Genomic DNA, 19649 nt, shown 5'->3' on the forward strand with positions numbered 1-19649 from the left:
AACTGCCATGCTGCCTATCTTAGGTACACAAGTGCCATGCTGCCTATTTTAGGTACACAAGTGCCATGCTGCCTATTTTAGGTACACAAGTGCCATGCTGCCTATTTTAGGTACACAACTGCCATGCTGCCTATTTTAGGTACACAAGTGCCATGCTGCCTATTTTAGGTACACAAGTGCCATGCTGCCTATTTTGGGTACACAAGTGCTCTTTCAAATAAAGACTTTACCATATCATACCACATAGACATGTGTTACAATACCTCTGCTTCTGACATGCAGTGATGATTGGGTTGTGATATTTCCCCACTAACAGCATGCATGACACTACATTCGTGGGTAAAGGGCAAGAGCAGGTGACAAACTAGGGGTGAAGCTGGAAGACAGGGGGATGCATTTGGAGAATGGGAGGGGTGCGGATGGAGAGTGGGATGGAACATTTGGAGAACAGAGGTGGTGCAGTCAGGGCACATGGCTGTGCCTGTGCGGTTGAGTGGGCCCCTATCGTGCCACCAGGAAGTGAGTGAGTTTTGTGTGATACTCAGCAGCCACACCTGTCTGCTGATCTGTGTTTCCCTAAATGTATGAAGGATCATTGCATGGTTTGTAGCTCCAGGGACCCAGTTGTAGCAGTTGGTGATAATCAGATCTGCCTCACAGGTCATTTGTATGCCCATCGCGTGCTGCTGTCTGCACTTTCTGAGCACCTGCTCCCTATCCTTGGGTGGGACACGGGTACCATCCAGGGCACTAACTAACTTCTGGAAATGGGCAATGTTGTAAAATATGCCTTTGGTTGAACTGATGACATCCTGGCCGATGGGGAGTGAAACGTGATAATAGCCATGTTGCAAAATACTCCTTTGGAGGTAGTGAGAGTGTCCTTGGTCATGGGGATTAACTATGATAATGTGCATGTTGCATGAGTGCATTTGGGCAAGACTATTGAAAAGATGGGCTCACAGTTTCCATGCATATTGTTCTATTGGCGCTAAAATGCCATAGACAAGTATCGCATATTCCAGATGTCACAGTAGCAACCAAGGTATTTGCCTAACAGGCAGGTACGTTTATACTTCATTTGTAGAAAAGGAGGAATTTGTTTGAGCTTAAAAGTAATAACTCCCAGAGGTGAGGGGCAAGATAGCTGAAGACTCTTTCCCTGATTTGCGTTCTTTTTGTTCTTGGTTCAAACATGCAAAGTTTACAGGTGGATCATAATGTCCTGCTTGAGGTGTAATAGCATTGCTTGTACGACTTTTTTATCACTTACAGACCAGGAGTGCGTAACGGATAAGCTGACGCTCTGTCACGCATGGGAGAGGACAAAGACGTGTTTATACCATCTGAGCCAGTACCCATCATTCCCAAAGAGCGGATTAAAAACCAGATCACAGTAACCGCCTGCTGAGAAGACTTGAACGTCGATCTCCAATCTCACATGGACCAAACAGCCCAACGAGAATGGTTAGCTAAAGAGGACCATTACTCCATTAAGGACAGTTCACCTTATTTTCAGGGAAGACTGTATATTCAAGAGAAGGAAATACAAAACAAAATGATAGCACACTACCACGAGTCATTAGTGGAGGGACATCCTGGAATTACCAAGACTCGGGCCAAAATTCAGAAAAACTATTGGTGGCCAACCTGGAGAAAGGATGTGACCCAGTTTATTGCAACCTGTGGTGTTTGCGCACAGCAAAAATCTCAAAAGTTAAGTCCTGCAGGGTTATTGCGTCTGTTGGCTGTACCACCAGCACCATGGCATACGTTGTCCATGGACTTCATTACCGATCTGCCACCCTGCAACGGCTTCAACACAATTCTAGTCATAGTAGACGTATTCTCCAAAATGGCACATTTTATTCCACTAAAGGGGCTTCCCACTGCTGCATTTCAGCTTTCTGGAGGAGATGTTGTAAGATAGCGCAAATCGATCTTCGCCTCTCCACAAGTCCCCATCCCCAAACCGATGGGCAGACTGAAAGGACCAATCAGACGCTAGAACAATACCTGAGATGTATGTTGCAGCAGACAGAAGGGTCTTGGAAAAGCATTCTCTGGTTGACTGAATTTGCTTACAATGACTCCATTCACACCAGTACTGGGCAAACCCTATTCTATATCATGAATGGTCGGCACCCTCGGACATCCTCCTTTGATCCACTTGATGAACTAGAAATGCCAGTGATCACCTCCTTACATAAGACCATTACTCAAACTCTTAAGGAAGCAACCAAGAACCTGATCAAGGCCAAGGAACAACAAAAAAGGTTTGCAGACAGGCATAGGAGGGAAGCCCCGCATTACCAAGTTGGTGATAAAGTATGGTTGACGTCCAAGAATATTCCATTGAAGGGACCATGGGTCTTCCGTCCAAGATACCTCAGACCTTACCCCATCAAGGCCATCATTAATCCTGCTGCCATAAAATTAGATATACCTGCCAATATGCAGATCCATCCAGTATTTCACGTTTCCCTCCTAAAACCAGTGAAACCAGAGACTAGGATTAAAAAACCACCTGAGCCTGAGATCATAGAGGGAGATCCCGAGTACGAGGTTAAAGACATCCTAGACTCTAAGATAGTACGATCAAAACTGTACTACTTGATCGACTGGGAGGGTTACAGACCTCAGGATCGCACATGGAAACCTGTTGAATTTGTCTATGCGCCTCGACTAATCATACGGTTTCACAGTAATAACCCTGCCAAACCAGGACTGGGAAGAAGAACACCCGTGAGAGGGGCCTTAGGGGGAGTGCTGTCATGGCCACTGGACAAGGGCCCATGTTTCTACCACCTACAGGGTCCAAATGGACCCAGTCCTGGCACCTCTTGCACCAGGCTCATGCAAAAGTGTGCTTGCCACACTTCATTCCTAAGGCACGTGCATCCAGGCTGGGCGTGGCCATAGGAGAACATTGGGGAGCACGTGCAAGAACCTCTGGGAGTGGCAAGGTGGAGCCACAAGGCGGACCAAAGGGAGGGGCCGGGGCCAGCCTATTTAAGGCCAACCCGCCTGCACCCTGGCGCTTCGCGTTAGTCTGCTTTCTGCAGTGTAACGCTTACCGCCGCCTGCAGAGTCCTTACCTGTTTTCCAGCTCATCACCTCGAAGCGTGTCTCCAGCTCATCACCTCCAGCTACACCATCGTTAAAAGCGCATCTTACCTGGCTCCAGCTACACCATCACTGAAAGCGCATCTTACCTGGGTCCGGCTACACCATTGCTGAAAGCGCATTACCTGGCTCCAGCTACACCATCGCTGAAAGCGCATCTTACCTGGGTCCGGCTGCACCATTGCTGAAAGCGCATTACCTGACTCCAGCTAAACCATCGCCTGCAGCGCATCACATCTTACCTGGTTCCATAGTCATCGGAGTTGGAGCGCATTCCTTACCTGTTCCGGACATCCAGCTACACTGGAGCTTCTTCCATCCATCCTCTTCACGGAGTCTTCCATCCTGCAACCGCGGACAGGCCTTTGGACAGCCGCTTCTCGCTTGAAGTCTCCAGGCCATCCCTGCAAGAGAAAAGAACACACAAGGTTAGAAACTGCATAAATAACTTACGCTTGGCCGCGCAACACCTGAGTCTTGTGTTCTACCCTGAAAGCCAACTTACCACCGACTTTGGAACTTCGCCATTCTCTTGAGCTTCATTGGGGCTCGCTCTAAACACAGCGACTCTGTGAAGCCGTCTTTACACCTATAGGGGAGAGAAAAGACATTGCAAGAATTACAAACTATAATCACGGCAAAAAGAGATTGCAATAATTACGAACTATAATCATGGCAAAAATGACATTGCATTAGAACACGGACAATAATCATTGTTAAAAGACTCTTACCTTCCAAGTGGTCGATTGCAGCCAGTCTGGGCCGCCACATCCACGGACCAGTGAAGCAACTAGGTCCATCCAAGGCGCCCCTGCTAATGAGAAGCAGGACGGAGAGCTCATCCTTAAAAGAAATCAGGTCAGCGTATATGGGCAAACACTTGCTCATCTCATTTTGAAACAAAGGGTTTGGGGGAATCACGATACCACCACACCATTCTCAATGCCTCTCGTATTCCCTGAGAGGCAATACTAGCAACCGGAGCAGTCAACATTGCAGCAGCTGGGGGAGAGAACCGATCCAGGGGAGCCAAGTCCAGGGAGGGCTCCAACCGTGCCCCAACGTCCCAGCAGAGACCAGGTGAGCGTAACACTCAGTGAACATTCCCAACAGATCATTAATGTCTTCCATGTGCACTCTGAGTGCAAACTGTTCAATCCCCAGTACCTCTGATGCCGCACAGCTCAGTTGTGAGTGCGGACTGATTTCTGTCACGAAGAATCTTGCTTGAATGGCCTTGTCTACGTGGGTAACCTGGGCTACAAACATACCTTGGAGGGGTAGCGGGTTGGTTCCTTCAAACGAGAATATTTTGGAATTTGCCTTTCCTAGCGCTGGAGGCCCAGGGAGCGCCTCATAGTGGTGGCCTGCTAGAATGCGCACGGATGTCCCTGTGTCCACTAGCACCGGGGTCGCTGTCCCACATTCTGCCACTGTACATGTGGGTTGTCTCCTTTTCTTTTTCATAGAGTCAATGCTGGATATGAAGACCTCCTCTTCCTCCTCCTCTTCTTCGGCTATTTCCAAGTTTTGCTTGTCCTGTTCAACCGCAGCCACCTGTCTCTGACGCCGTGGCATGTCACCAACCAGTCGGCTTGGCCCACTGGGAATGGCAACCGGGAAGGAAGCACGGCACATTCTTGCAAAGTGTTCTGCGGCCCCCCAGCGCCCACACACCCTTGCCCTCACCGGACAGTCACATGCATGCTGGAGATCGTAGCCACACATGGGGCATGGCTGTGACGACCAGGCTTTTCGCGGAGCCCAACTGGCTCTCGACAGGCTGGTGCTCGAAGGTCGCCCAACTGCACAGCCTTCCTCACCTTTTGTAGACTTGGCTATAGCGTCCATCCTGGTGGCGCGGCTGTCCGCAAGTTTAATAGGATCTCTCCATATCAAGGATTCTGGTAAGCGGGAGCCTTGGCTCACGAAGGACTTGTCTCTGCAGTGTGCCGGAACTGCACCCCTGCAGTAGCTGGTTGCCAATCATGCACTCCTCATTGTCCCATTGGCACGTGCTCGCAAGTAGGCGCAGCAACCCACAAAACAGGTCGAGTGACTCCTCTTCCCTTTGTTTCTCGCTGAACATCACAAACCTTTCAAAGTCTCTTGGTTCACCAGCAGAATGAAATGTTTTTTGAAGTCGTCCTTCTTGGCCTGGTATGAGTTGGTGGCGGGAGTGAGTGTTTCAAAAATGCGATGTACTTCAGGCCCAGCAGCGTAGGTGAGCATTTTGACCCATAATAGCCATTTTGGCCCCAACTTCGAGGGTGGACCTGAGGTGTCAAATTCTGTCATCGGGGCCAGTGTGCCCCGCTGTCTGGGTGCTCTCCCCCCTTGCAGGGCCCCATCATTGTCACCCATGTCGGCAGATCGCACTGGCACCTCTCAGGCACGTAGAGGCTGCAAATCTGCATCTTCTGGTGATCTTCTATGGAGTTGCGACTGCACAGGCACCCTTCCTAGGGCCGCAGTGTGGAATTGTCCTGGGTTCCCACCTCACGAAAAATGGTAGATGCTGCATGGAAGGATGGCCTTCCTGTTCATGCCGATGGATGGGCATAGGGAATGAGAATGGCACTGCTGAACATTTCATGAGCAATATAAAAGGGAACGTACAACTTGCCCGGCTGACTGGGGAACCTGTCGAGAAGGTATTATGCCAGCTGCTCCGGGACTACCGCAATACCCCTCACAGCGCGCGACTGGAAAGACTCCACCGGAGATAATGTTTGGCAGAAAGATACGGACCAGACTACCCCACGCAATCAGCCCTGAAGAGAAATACCAAGGAGACGCTGAAATGAGGAAACAAGACACCAGACACAAGGAAATCGTGAAAAGGCGAGCTGATGAAGATAGAAGGACCTGGAACTAGAGGATGTTGTCATAGTTCGACAGCCACAAAGCAGAAAGAGCATGGCTGCTTTTGATGGGGAGCCACTAACAGTGACCCGAGTAAAAGGCTCTCTCGTCTCAGCAGAAGGTGAAAGTAAGAGCATCACCCGAAACACCTCTCACTTCAGGAAAATGCCAGGTGTCATACCATCCAGATCATGCACCTCGGACTCCACAATGCACCAGTGCGATCTGTCCTATGAAGGTGATGGTGAGGACTCTTGTGAAGAGAAGGTCCAGGCAGGGTCTGGAAAGCCATGAGGACAGTCAGACTCCGAGAGTGACCGTCCAACCTCAGAGAGCTCGAAATCGGCCTCAGAGATTGATTGAGGAAATTAACTAGAATATCATTGTGTTTAGTATGGGGGGGGGGTGTGATGGTGTCACTTTAAGGAAATCTCACACATCACGTGGTTAGGGACAGGGAGCAACGGGAAAGGGAGGGGAGGCGGCGGGAAAGGCAGTTCCAGTTTTAAAGTTGTAGAATAAAGACGTGCTTTATTCTACTCCGTTGTCCGCCTCTTCATTCAAGGGCACGCATGTGAGGGGCCGTGTGGATAATCTCCAGACAGGAGAAGTCTGGAAGAAACAATCAGCCCAAAATGCTGATTAAGTAATGCTGAATGCGCGATTACTACTCCATTTATTTGGCTCCAAAAAAAATCTCAATCCCATTACACTAAATAAGGAGAGCGGGGGTTGCAGGGTTGTCCCCCACTCCCTTTGTTCAGTGTAATGGGCTTGAGGATTGCAGGGATGTGCCCCGCTTCCATTGCATGGAAGTGGGGGACAATAAAGTAAACAAATAAAAGGTACAAAAAAGAAAAACAGACCCTGCGGCGCCTGCTCCGCCCCGTGTTAGTGGAAGGGAACTGATGCTGCAGGGATAGAGGGGAGTCAGCAGCACACACAGAAGTGTGCCACCGCAAGGTATGTAGGGAGGGAAAGAAGAAGCAGGAATGTGGGCAAAAGTAATCTATGGGATCATTGCGCCTCCCTGTTTTTGTATTCGTATTTGTCTGATGTTTTGGCAGCGCAGTGATCACATAGATCCAAATTCTCTAGCTCCCCCTACTGTAGAAAAACAGACCCTGCGGCGCCTGCTCCGCCCCGTGTTAGTGGAAGGGAACTGATGCTGCAGGAATAGAGGGGAGTCAGCAGCACACACAGAAGTGTGCCACCGGAAGGTATGTAGGGAGGGAAAGAAGAAGCAGGAATGTGGGCAAAAGTAATCTATGGGATCATTGCGCCTCCCTGTTTTTGTATTCGTATTTGTCTGATGTTTTGGCAGCGCAGTGATCACATAGATCCAAATTCTCTAGCTCCCCCTACTGTAGATTAAAAGTAAATGTAATGCTGCCTCCAGCTTCTACCCTTATCCATTATAGAATCAACATATTGGAGGCATCTTATTTAGTTTCTCTGCACACCTGCCATAACATATCAAAGGGAAGAGCAAATTCAAGATTTTCAAACAAAGGCAATCAAAAGCTCTGATGTTACAGAAATCGATATGTACACCTACCACTCCATTTTGGAATGCCTGAGCCATCCTATGTTGAAAGGTTGCTCTTTTCAACTGCAGCATGATGAAAAATGCAAATAGCACTGTCAAGCAGGTCATGCCAGCGGACCCCAAAATGGCGATGAGCAGTAGATTATTGTCCCCCACTTCACTCGCAGCTGTAAGAGAATTGAGAAGACAATTGTGTCAATCATTAGGTGCATAATCACACTTCTTTAAATCGTGGCAGAAAACGTCATAATCATGACCTTAGCCGTCCCACTACAATAGTAGCACTATAGTGGTATTGTGCGTGATGCCAGTGCCATAATTGTCACAAAAACAATAGTGGGAAAGGAACATCACTCGAGTATTCAACTCTCGATGAGATCACAGGTCTACTACGTGATAGCTGATCCCCATATTGGGATATTGTATTTGTTTAAATCAACTTTATTGAATATCTGATACTTCAGCGTGTTAATAGTGATTAATAACAAAAACAAACAGCCTGATGTTAAAACTATTAAGTACTAGCTAAAGGCATACTTGCTTTAAGACACTTTTGGAGTGACTATTCAGGAGGGGGCAGAGGAGGCTGAGAAATTGCTGGGGCCATGGCTAACCACATGTTATATGGTGCAACCCCTAGAGGTGGGGCATGGGACATCCCCCAGTCATCGGGGAGGGTTTGGCATTCTCATAATGCAGGTAGGGATTTGTTGCTCGTGTTGGAATCTGCTTGCAAGTCCGCAAGCGGAGAAGCATTACAGAACAACAGCATACCCTGGAGTGGATCACGCGACAGAACCCAAAAAGAATCTAGCCCAATGAAGAAAATATATGGACTATGCGAATACACCAGCAGAGTGCAAGCAAAATTACTGACCGTTTCAGCAGGTAGAAGGTGGGATTCCTAACCATCATCATGCCGATGATTCTTTCCAGACAGGTGTACAAGATAGTAGAGCCCTTGGGCCATGGGAGCTGGGGCATGGGCCAAATGTAGTCATTAGACAACCTACAGCACCTGAATATAGGATAAACACACGGGGGAAGGTGAAACCCATTAGACCCCAGCAATTGCATGTCTTGGGCCAAATGTGAATTGGGACCACAATCCCAAACCACACGCCAGTAGGGTGGGCTGTAGGAAGACATTCCAGGGATTTGCTGTTGTGTCAGAGTGTGGAGTAGGAGATACTGAGAGGAAGAACCAGAAGGGACCCAGCCGAATGTCTTCATTGAAGGAGAGCTGAAGAACAGGTGCTAGCCAAACCAAGTGATAATAATGGAAAGGTAATAATTGTGGGATGCATCTATATAAATTATGGAGCAGTAACCCTATGAATAAATCTTAACATAACACAGTCCAGCAATCCCCACCATAGCTTCACATCAAGTAACACAAACAACTGTGTTATATGTTGCATACATAAAGCAACACACATATTTAGCAGTATTTAATGCAAATAATCATCATATTTTCAATACCATCAATTTGCCAAATACAAAAAATACAAATGACAGAAATAGGCATAAAACCAGGAAAGGGTGAACCTACACACTCTTACACAATACAATCTAAAACCTTAATGTAAACATAAACGTACAAAGAAAATCCTACTGGTAACCCGAATCTACCCACCCAACCACGTTCTAACTGAGATCACCAACACCCGTGCACCACTGAAACTTTGACTCTACAGACACAAACCATCCACACCTTGGTACAAGCAGGAACTCATCGACAGAAAGCACACACAAAAACGAAAAGCTCTGGAACAAATCCCACCAACTAGTCATCTTCAACCTGAAAACACTCTAAAAAACAAAACAAACACTCATCACCAGAACAAACTACTATGCAACAACAGTAATGTAAGCATTCAATCAGAGCACAGCACTCCTCCAAACCATGAAGCACTGCATCAACCTACTGCCAGACTGTGCATTACCACAATCCACTGACACATGAAAGGTCATTAAAAGCTTCTTCACAGGACACGATAGACAGGATAAAGCAACACATCGACAGCTCCAGACACACCACAGGCACCCGGACCATACCAGCCATCAGCATATCACGATGGGCAGACTTCAGGACAATTACTCCAGAAGACCTGACCAACACTCCTGCAGCCCTTAAATCCACCAACTGAAGGAAAAATGTTCCCCTCCTCTATTGCGTAGGTCATCAAAGGTGAAGCACTCATACCACTTTTCAATGTCATCAACCCATTCTTCACCTTCACACAAAGCAAATTCATAGATGTTCTGAAAACAGGAAATATCCTCACCCCGCCAAAAAAAACACACACAACCAAGATGATCTAGCCAACCCCATCAAGCATCTACCCATCCCTGGTAAAGTGAATGATAAGACCATCACCATTCAGCTGCATATAAAGACACTCAGTACAACCTCTTATAAAGACTACCAATCCAGTTTCTGAGCACAGTTCAGTGCAGAGACTACCACCATCCAACGTATTGATGGCACTCTAGACATCATGGACAAGAGGAGCTCTACTTACTCGTCCCTCTCAACCTCTCTGCTGCCTTCCTGACTTCTATACCAGGACCGGGAGGATAGCTCAGCAGCAACGGGTTCGTTTTGGAAGCAAGACAACACAGAGCAACACAGGTTCGAATCGTGGCCCTGCGCTTAGAGACTGGTCCCTGGGATTGGATCTTAAATCAATTTTGAAAGGGCTAATTCATTTCCAATTATTCCCTAACTAAATTATCCCTAAACTGGCTAACTATTTACAGACTTTGTTTCCTCAGATATGTTACTAACAACTGCACTTTTTATACCAGAACTCTCTTCTCTTTAGATTGCACTATTACGTTACATCTGCTCTCTCATTGAGTTAATCATTTTGAATGGAGCATTTTCGAAAGAGAGGCTTTATTCACTTTTGATAGGTTCAGCACCTTCTCCACGGGCCTTCTTGCTGAGGTTCGCTCAGTTCACTCACTCTCCCTTGCAGAGGGCGACTTCGCTGCTTAAGGGAGAATGTACGCTACCACTAAAAAGGAAAAACAACCAAAGCGTTACCTCCTCTAGATATACCGGACAAAAAGTGCAAAGGGCTTACACTCTTGTTTGCTGCAACCGAATGCTAGTAGCTACGGCGTGTCCAGACTCTTTTGTCTGGGGTGGCCCAAGTGGGGAACTGACTTATGCAGGGGTGGCATGAAGTATGAGCGCACACACACACATAATGATGATAGTTTAGGATGATGGGATGGCACCTGGGGTGGCCAATCAGATTCCAGGGGTAGCATGTGCCACCCCAGGCCACTCCCTGGACACCCCTATGGCTAGCAGGTGCATTCTTCAAACAGAGCTCATGCTCGCTCCGAAAAATACTTCTTTTTGAGGGTATCACTCAAGCATAGAAAAATAATTGCCAAGTCAAGCTGCCCTCTGAATGAAATGGGGAGGGTCCTAAACATTAACAGCACAGAAACTGCATCAGGTAAAGGTTCTTCACTCCAGAAAGCGCCTGCACTAAGCCTTCTCACGGGTTACTGAGCATGTTCATGAAAGAGAAAATTCTTTCTCCCTGCGGCATTCCCACGCAGCTCACTCTCTCCACCAAGGCTATTCATGTGTTTATAAGGACCTAAAAGGGCTACAAAATCAGAGCACTCAGATACGGGAAATTGCTGGTTCAGGTTAATGGATTCTATACTGCCTCAATACAATTCCAGCTAAGCAATCATCAATTTCCCAGCTCCATCTTGAGTTGTTAGATTCTCCTCTGACTACAAAATAAGTGAGTTGAAGAAAATGATGTACAAGCCCTGTTCAACCAAACGTGCTTCTCCCAGATGTGTCATCTTTAGGAATCTAGTGCCCAACACCCCTCCTCCTAAAGCTGAACCACCCACTAACCTTGTAAAAACCTATTTCCTGACATTGCCTAAGACTGCGGGGTCTGACACACCCTTGCCAATGCAAGGATAACAACTCAGATTGCCACCACCTGCAATCTGATGCTTCTCATAAAATCAAAAAAAATGCAAAGAAATGTAAAAGGCAGCAGTCAAAGTAAAGAAGGGAAAAACAATCCTAACTTATAAATGAGAGGACATGGGAAATACCACTTTATTAAAGGCCTATGTGAATTCTTGTATACAGGCAAAATTCAGGCACTAAAAAATGGGCTCACGTTCCATGGTATGAGACTAAACAATTTCGAAATTATTCCAAAAATGCATGCAAGATGTCAAAACTACAATCCGCTTAACACAGGGGAATCCTCATGGCAAATTGAATTAGCTTGCTTGATAGCATCCAGGCATGAAATGCCTCAGACTCACACCAAGATAGCCTCATTATACGTTTTTCAGTGCAGGAAAAGCGCTGGTAAAAGTAGCTGTAATTCCGTCACTGCCACTTTTCCAGCACCGCAAAACTACAAGTTTGCCAGTGGGGATCACTGATTTCCCTCCAGCAGAAAGCTGGAGGTAAATCAGGCCCCCACTGGCAAAAAACAAACAGGAGGTATTTCTGGAACCTATATTATCTGGGATACCAGGCGCTGGCAATGATAGGTCAGTTTGCCGGTATCCCACCGGAATTACCGGTGGGATACCGGCAAACTTATAATGAGGGTGTCAGGTTCCCTGGTAGACAACATGTATAATAGTCTGTATACACACCAGGTAGGCACTATGTATTCTATGTATACACACTCCGGGTAGGCACTATGTATTATATGCATTACTGTCTGCATGCACCCTTAGTAGGCACAGCACCATGTGCAGTAGTTTGCTTACATCTTAGAGTCACACTGTAATTTCGTTCAATTAATATTTGCTTAAAGTTGGTTTTGGGCCTTGACTTGAACCATTCAGAATGCTGGATTCTGCCCTGGCCAAGATTAAGTGAAGGAACTGGGCTCCTGATTGATGAACATAGGACTTGGTTGAACATTCTAAACTGACTTTCATTTTCATTTGTCCTTGGTATTGGTCCTGTTTTGTTTGAGCTCCAATTTTTAGGCCTCACTAACATTTTATGGAAAGAAGAACTTTGTTAAAATTAAGAAGGTGAACAAGACTTCATAGAGCAGGAGCAGGAAGAGGAGAATTTTTCACTTCAACCAAAAGATAAGTTTGTGTTTATTTTCCAGAAAAGAAACCAATTTACAGTTTTAAATAGAAAGTTAAATAGTTTTTATTTTAGTGAATTCCTTTGTTTACCTTTTGGTGTGTAAATATTCTATATTATTTCAGATTTGATTTGTGTCCGAGTTCCCGCCTCACGAGAAAGCTAGGTAAAACCTCTAGTAAACTGCTCATGTGCGTGTAGTTGGCTTAGAGCGAGGACGTTTTTAGCGTAGTTTAGCTAAACCCTGAGCTTAGAATACAGAGTTTCCTTAAGATACAGTAAGCCGATAACGTAACTCCCTCCTTTAACCCTTACGCGCTTCACAGGGAAATCAACTAGGACCCGTGTGCACATCACATAGCAACTGACACTTGTTTAATTGGTTTGCCGCGTTCATTTTCGTTTCGGCATTCCTAGATGTCGGAGCCTTTCCTGGACAAGCAGATTCAGAGGTCCCGAATGGTAATGCTGCCTTGAAGCAGGTAGAGGTAGTTTTCCTGCATCGGGATCGATTGCAGTGAGTGAAGAGAAGACAACTAAGCAGTTCCCTTTGCTTTGGGGACGTATGAGATGTGAGGCGTGCAGCGTGTGATAGGGTGGCGACTGAGGAAAAGTATTTCTTCCTTTTACTGACTTGGGCGGGTGCACAGCGACTGAAAGGGCAGCACTAGTTTCAGGTGGCATCCGTTTTTCTGGATTCTATAAAGATTAAAAGCTAAGACTGAGCAAAGGTAAAGGTATTAGCATGGGGCTATGCTGTATTTAGGAGTTCAAGATTTAATGCAAAGACTGAGCCAATGTAAAGGTATTCACAGGAGTCCATCCTGTAGTTCTTTTTATTTTAAAGGGAAAAGTTCTCAGATTTTAAATAGAGATGGTGTTAGCACATGAAACTAGAAGCAACCAATCCCTTTGCTAAATGAAATTATATAGTAAGGTTTAGACAGTGGAAGTTTGGCAATCTTCTGTGAAAGCATCTACAGAATTCATCTACTGAACATTTAAGAATGCAGGACAAGATGGACAAGATCCTTTAATGACATGAGTTTTTAGAGTCAAGTTGAGAAGAACGTTTTTGTTTACTTAGGTTACGAACTAATAGATTTTTAAAGTGAGAAACAATTTCCTCTGCGCTTTCCGCATAGAAACCTCAGTTACTGTTTCACTCCCTTGGGGTCTAGAGAGGAAATAGATTTTGGAGAAGGCAGACACACTTACCTTGTTGGTTTCTTTTCACCCATGCAGATATCTTTTTCAAGGCGGATCCAGAATCTGAGTTTGTTTATTTTATCCACGTCCCCTTTACCTTGGGTGTGTTTTAAACTCCGCTTAGTTTTCACTAAGGTTGAAGGTGCAGCATCTTTGTGGGTCTGTGGTGTGCAGCAGCTCCCGTGGAACTTCAAGGGCAGGACCTGACAGAATGAAAGGCCCAAGTTATTAGTTCCACCTGAGCTGATATGAACCCCACGACCCTGCCCATGATCAGAATGGAGGCTTTGGGCAAATTGCTAAAGGATTTAAGGGAGGAGGTGTGTGCCGCTAATAGGGAGAATGCCAGTCTGAACAGGAGAGTTGAAGAGTTGAGTGTTAAGGTTACCCAAATTCAGGAGATTACGGGAGCCAGAGTACAGGGTTTAGCTGCAGAAGGAAATCAGGAACCCCCGGTGTTGGTTAGAGAGAGTTCAGGTGGTGGTGGGGAGCCACGTATCGTTTCAGAAGGAGTGCTGAGGCCATTAATAGTTCCTGTTCTTTTAGCCCCGCCTGAGCGTTTTGGGGGAGAGCACAAGAGGTTTAAAAACGTTCTGACTCAGTGTGAGCTGCACTTCCTTATTAGGCCTGACATTTTTTCTTCCTATACTTCGAAGGTAACTTTCATGTTTTTGTACCTGTCAGGAGAGGCAGCAAGTTGGACAGGCTGCTAATTAGTCAGAAGGATCCAGCGATACATGATTTCTGCCTGTTTAAGGATGGGTTCAGTAAACATTTTGATAGACGTCAGGTTTCCCTGAAGGTAGACCGTGAGCTGTTGGAATTGAGACAAGGAAATAGGGACCTGGTTCGTTACATCACACAATTTAAGACTTTGGTTTTGGAAAGTCATTGGCCAGAAGAAAAGAGAGCTTCCCTATTTTATAAGAGTTTGAGGGATGAGCTTAAGGACGCTTTGTCAGGGGTAGTTAGTTGCCCTACTTCTTGCGAAGCTTTGATTGATTTGGTGGTACTGTTAGACTATTGGCAGAGTGAGAGTAGATCGGAGAGAAGAGTCTTCAGCAAAGCGAAACAAAATCCTACAGTTGACAGGCCTAGGGTGGCATTGGTCAATAGAGATTTCAAGTTCAGGTTTTCAGAGTCTCCAGGTAGAGTAAGGGGACCTCCTTTCAAAAGAGGAGAAAGATAGGCGCAATCAACCTGTGTCTCTATTGTGGTAGGAGCGGGCATTTTCTTGGTAATTGTCTGAACACCCCTAATAGATTCTAATCAATGGCTAACAAGATGCAGCAAGTGGCTAACACCCTGCAGTCAGCAGTGCCACACATCACAGTTAACGTATCCTGTGTGAAATATGCTAAAAAACCAGCACTCACATCCAATTACCTGTCCCTCTGATTCCTTTACCAATCATAGAAGTACCTTTTTCAAGAACCGGGATGGACATCATTGGACCTCTAGAAACATCCAGACTAGGCAACGAATATGTGTCCTTGTGATTGTTGACTATGCAACCAGGTACCCCAAAGCATTCCCAATGCGGAATAATACCACTCAGCAAATTCTCAAAAAGCTCCTACAGTATTTCTCCCTCCAGGGTTGGCTTTCCTAAGGAAATACTGACAGATCAAGGTTCAAATTTTATGAGCAAGCTCATGGCTGAAGTCAAAGAGCTACTCCATATTATCACCCTACGAACTTCTGTGTACAATCCCCAAACAGATGGTTTGGTAGAAAGATTCAATAAAACGCTTACATTGATCCTAAGAAAGTTAGTAGATAAGGATGGGAAGGAATGGGACCGAATGATTCCCTTGGCACTATTTGCAGTAAGGAAAACCTCTCAGGCCTCTACTGGATTCTCTCCTTTTGAACTACTTTATGGCAAAGAACCTAGAGATGTCCTGGACATGCTCTGGGAAACCTGGGAGGAACGAGAAGAGGCACCCATTCCCCTGTCGCAAATCACTACTAGATTGCGGGACCATATGAGACTTGTTCGAGATCTAGTGTGTACCCATATGGAAAAAGCCCAGATCCAACAAAAATCCACTTACAACAAGAAGATGAGCTTAACATCGTTTTCCGTAGGACAAAAAGTTTTAGTCCTCTTGCCCAACTGGAAAAACAAGCTTATCTCTAAATGGCATGGGCCATATGAAATATTGGAACAAACAGAAACCTGTTCTGTAGCTCAACTGGACAGGAAATGGAAGGTCCATTTATATCATGTAAATCTATAAAAAGCGGAAGGTGCAGCAAAAGGTGGTCAGTCTTTCCTCTCTGACATTTGTGGAGGCAGAGCAACTGCTGGACACTTGCTGCTACAAGTGTTTGAAAAGCCATTTACACCATGGAACACGGAGTGGAAGGTGCAGAGAAAGGTGGTCTGCGGTGGTCAGTCTTTCCTCTGACATTTGTGGAGGCAGAGCAACTGCTGGACACTTGCTGCTGCAAGCGTTTAAAAAGCCATTTACACTGCGGAAGGTATGATATGATAAGATAGGTTATTTATAATGCGCTTAATACCCAGAGGTTTCTAAGCGCGGACCCGGGGATCGAACCCGTGTTGTTCAGATTCGTCTTGCTTCCAAGGCAAGCATTTTGCCCCTGAGCTATGCTCCAGAGACAAAATTGTGGCATGTGACGAAAGGTGGTCTGTGGTGGTCTGCGGTTTGGCCGTGGGAGCTGTGGCGCAGCTCCTACCCTCAAATTGCAAACACTGTGTTTTATCGTGCCCCCTGAAGGGGATAGGAGACGGGAGCCTAGCGTTTGGCCTTCAACTTGTCTGGTAAGACATTGGTGAGTCCATCTCCCCGTATTTCCTTTGTACTTGTTGAACATGAAGAGTGGAAATTACTCCCTCCGGAGTGCAGCTACAAAAAGGGCTTTCTAGCCCGGCACCCATCAAAGGGAAAAGGAAAGGGAAAGCGCGAGGAATGCGTGACCCCCGGCACCAAAGAAATATAAACTTAATCATGTTACGGAATTTCAGAGTAAAATCTCTGTATTCTTTTTATCTGCTTTAACAACACAGACTGGAAATCCCCATCCACTAATAGTGAGACCCTTGAAGAAAGAGTATCATTTGACTCACCAGTCATAGACAATAATCACTCTCTTCTTAAGATGTGTGTTGGCCTCCAGAGATATTCTTTGGGTGGGGGGGTTGCATTACCATCAACTTCCTTGGGGATCGATAAAATGATTGGTACACAACTCTTGGCAGCCCGGATTTACAGACACTTATATCTACCTCCTCTGACTCATCAAATTTATAAAGCACTTCTTTCCGCTGCTATTACCTTTGCTGAAGCAACTGCAATTTTTTATTTATTTAATTTAATGTATTTTTTATTTGCAAATTTACTTTAAACATAAACTTTTAGCAAAAGATAAATACTTCATAGCCAATGTGCATTCCTCTTGCGCATGGTCCGAAGTCAGAGAATGTTTTTTATTGCAGTCTGGCGTCTAAGCAGTTTCTGAAGAATTTTACCATTGCTATTATTAGAGAGGTATTATCCCCTCTCAACAGTTGATGCTACCAGTCTTCTGATGACATGAATCTGTACTTTTCCAGGAACTTGCCAAAGTATAGAGTCTTTTCCTGGGTCAAAGCTTTGCAAGTGGCAAATAAATGTGGTAAAGTTTCAATCGTTTCTTCCCCCCTGCAGAATCTGCAGTTTTCACCCTGTTTTCTGTTTTCAATCTAGGGATAGTCACTTCTTTGGTTTTGCAGAGATTACATCTAAGACTCATGAATTGATATCTCATGACCGGGTCTGGGCATTTCCTAAGATAGGGTTGAATCTCCCCTTGTTGTCTCTTCTGCTATAGACTTATGGAGTTTATAGTTATTCACCTCATCCAGGGTGTTAATCCAATCCGTAGCCCAAAGTTTTTTCTTGACCTTTCCCGGATTGGCCAGGAGGTCCTCTATTGTACTCTCATAGGTTTGTAATATGGTTTTACATTCTTCTTCCCAATTAGTCAGAGCCGAGATCTCTTTATTCATGATTTCTGCTTTAATGCAGGTCATCTTAGCGGGGGCATAATTGTTCATACATTTCCCAAACAAATGTAATGTTTTCCATTGTACCATCGCCTTCGTTGATATCGAGCCCAGTTTTTTTCTGATGATCTGTATTGGAAGGGATCCGGGTAGTCCTAGAACCCTCTTCCAAAAGAGTCCTTCTAAGAAGGCCCACTGCCTTGATGCAATAGTGAAAAGAACATCAGCCCTGTAAACCACAGTTGGTGCTACTTTGACTTTTTAAAACTCGCTAAGAGACAATAGAGAATGCCTACACAATCTGCTTTTTAGAATCACAGCTTGGTTGGCTAAGGCTTTAGCTTTTCCTCTTAGGACATCAATGGAGTGTACTTCCGTAATGCTCCTTGAAATCTGGATCCCCAGATATTTGAACGAGTCCACCGATTCTATTTCCGTGTTATTTAATCACCATTTGAATTTGGTCTTTTTTGGCATCTGGCACCTTTTTAGGTTAACTATCTTTGTTTTCTTGATGTTGATTTCTAGTTTATTCTCTACCGCGTATGCCATCAGCCTATTCAATTGTTTTTTTAGGCCATTTGCAGTAAAGTCAATTAGGACCAAGTCATCTGCATTTAACAGGTGAGTGATCTTACTTTTGCCGATTGTTAGAGGGAAGCTTCTCATGTTAGCCATGTATTTGCATAGGTCAGAAATATATAAGTTGAACAATGTTGGACCGAGAGAGCATTCTTGTTTCACACCTGTACCTGTCAGGATCTTTTTACTCTGGAGTCCTCTTGCATTTAAACAGATTCTAATCGATGTGTTGGTATATAGCCCATACATCCGTTCAAGCAAATCAGGTGGATAGCCCCAGTCCCCCAGCTTCTTCCATAGGCGCGCCCAGCGGTCGAAGTGGGCGGGAGCGGTCGGGAGCGGTGCTCCTCTACTTCTTTTAATTAAGTTTTACCGTTCCTATACTTTTATTTTAAAAAGAAACCGTTCCGGAATGGTTTCGGTTTAAAATAAAAGTGTAGGAAGAGGTTGGAACTTGCCCTTTCAGTACAGTGCACAGGACGTTTCCTTAAAGAGCAGGCACATGTGTTTTGGGGTTTTTATTGTGCATGGGAGTGGGCGCGGCAAAGGGGTCTGTGGGGAGCGGGGCAGGGCAGTAGGTAACATAGTTCCACTACTTCTTTTCGTACACTTCGACCACTGGGCGTGCCCTGTTAATGCTGTTGAATGCTTTTGAAAAGTCTATAAAAGCCAAGTGGATCTTACTCTTTGACCTTAGAGTATTGGCTCTTAATAGAGCTATTAACAATGCTGGCGGGGCGGTTCCTAGGCCCTTTATAAACCCTGCCTGAAATGTATCTGTCAGGCCATTTAGAAGGGACCATTCATCCAATCTTTTGAGGAGTAGTGAGGGGTATATTTTTCCCATTACATCTAACAGGGTAATAGGGAGGTAATCTTTGGGGTCGGTCCTGTTTCCATTTGTTAAAGATTGGAATAACGTGCACTGTTTTCCACGACAATGGTATTGATTTAGCTGTCAGTACATTCTTTAATACCATCTCTAATAGACTCACCCATTGTGCTGGATTTTCCTTTAGAGACATATTTGAAAGCCTGTCTGGGCCCGGGGCACGTGAAGGGTTAAGGTGTTTGATCTTGTTCAATAATACGTCCTGATCATATGGCAGTGTCGAGTTTGTGCAGATTTTTGGGGGGAAGAATCCCAATAGTGTCCATAGCTTTGAATAAATATCCAAAGAAGGAAC

At 45.4% G+C, this 19649-nt stretch overlaps 1 protein-coding gene across 1 annotated transcript in view; it reads right to left on the bottom strand.

Moving 5' to 3' along the window:
* Positions 1-19649, bottom strand: part of TEK (TEK receptor tyrosine kinase) — a 682216-nt gene that overhangs the window by 184318 nt on the left and 478249 nt on the right. Inside the window, exon 14 of the mRNA XM_069630921.1 lies at positions 7550-7707. Coding sequence (XP_069487022.1) covers positions 7550-7707 — 158 coding nt within the window. The remainder of the gene's footprint in view (positions 1-7549; positions 7708-19649) is intronic.

This window comes from Ambystoma mexicanum, chromosome 6q (genome assembly GCF_040938575.1).
Source record: "Ambystoma mexicanum isolate Mex_15411 chromosome 6q, UKY_AmexF1_1, whole genome shotgun sequence".
NCBI classification, from domain to species: Eukaryota; Metazoa; Chordata; class Amphibia; order Caudata; family Ambystomatidae; genus Ambystoma; species Ambystoma mexicanum.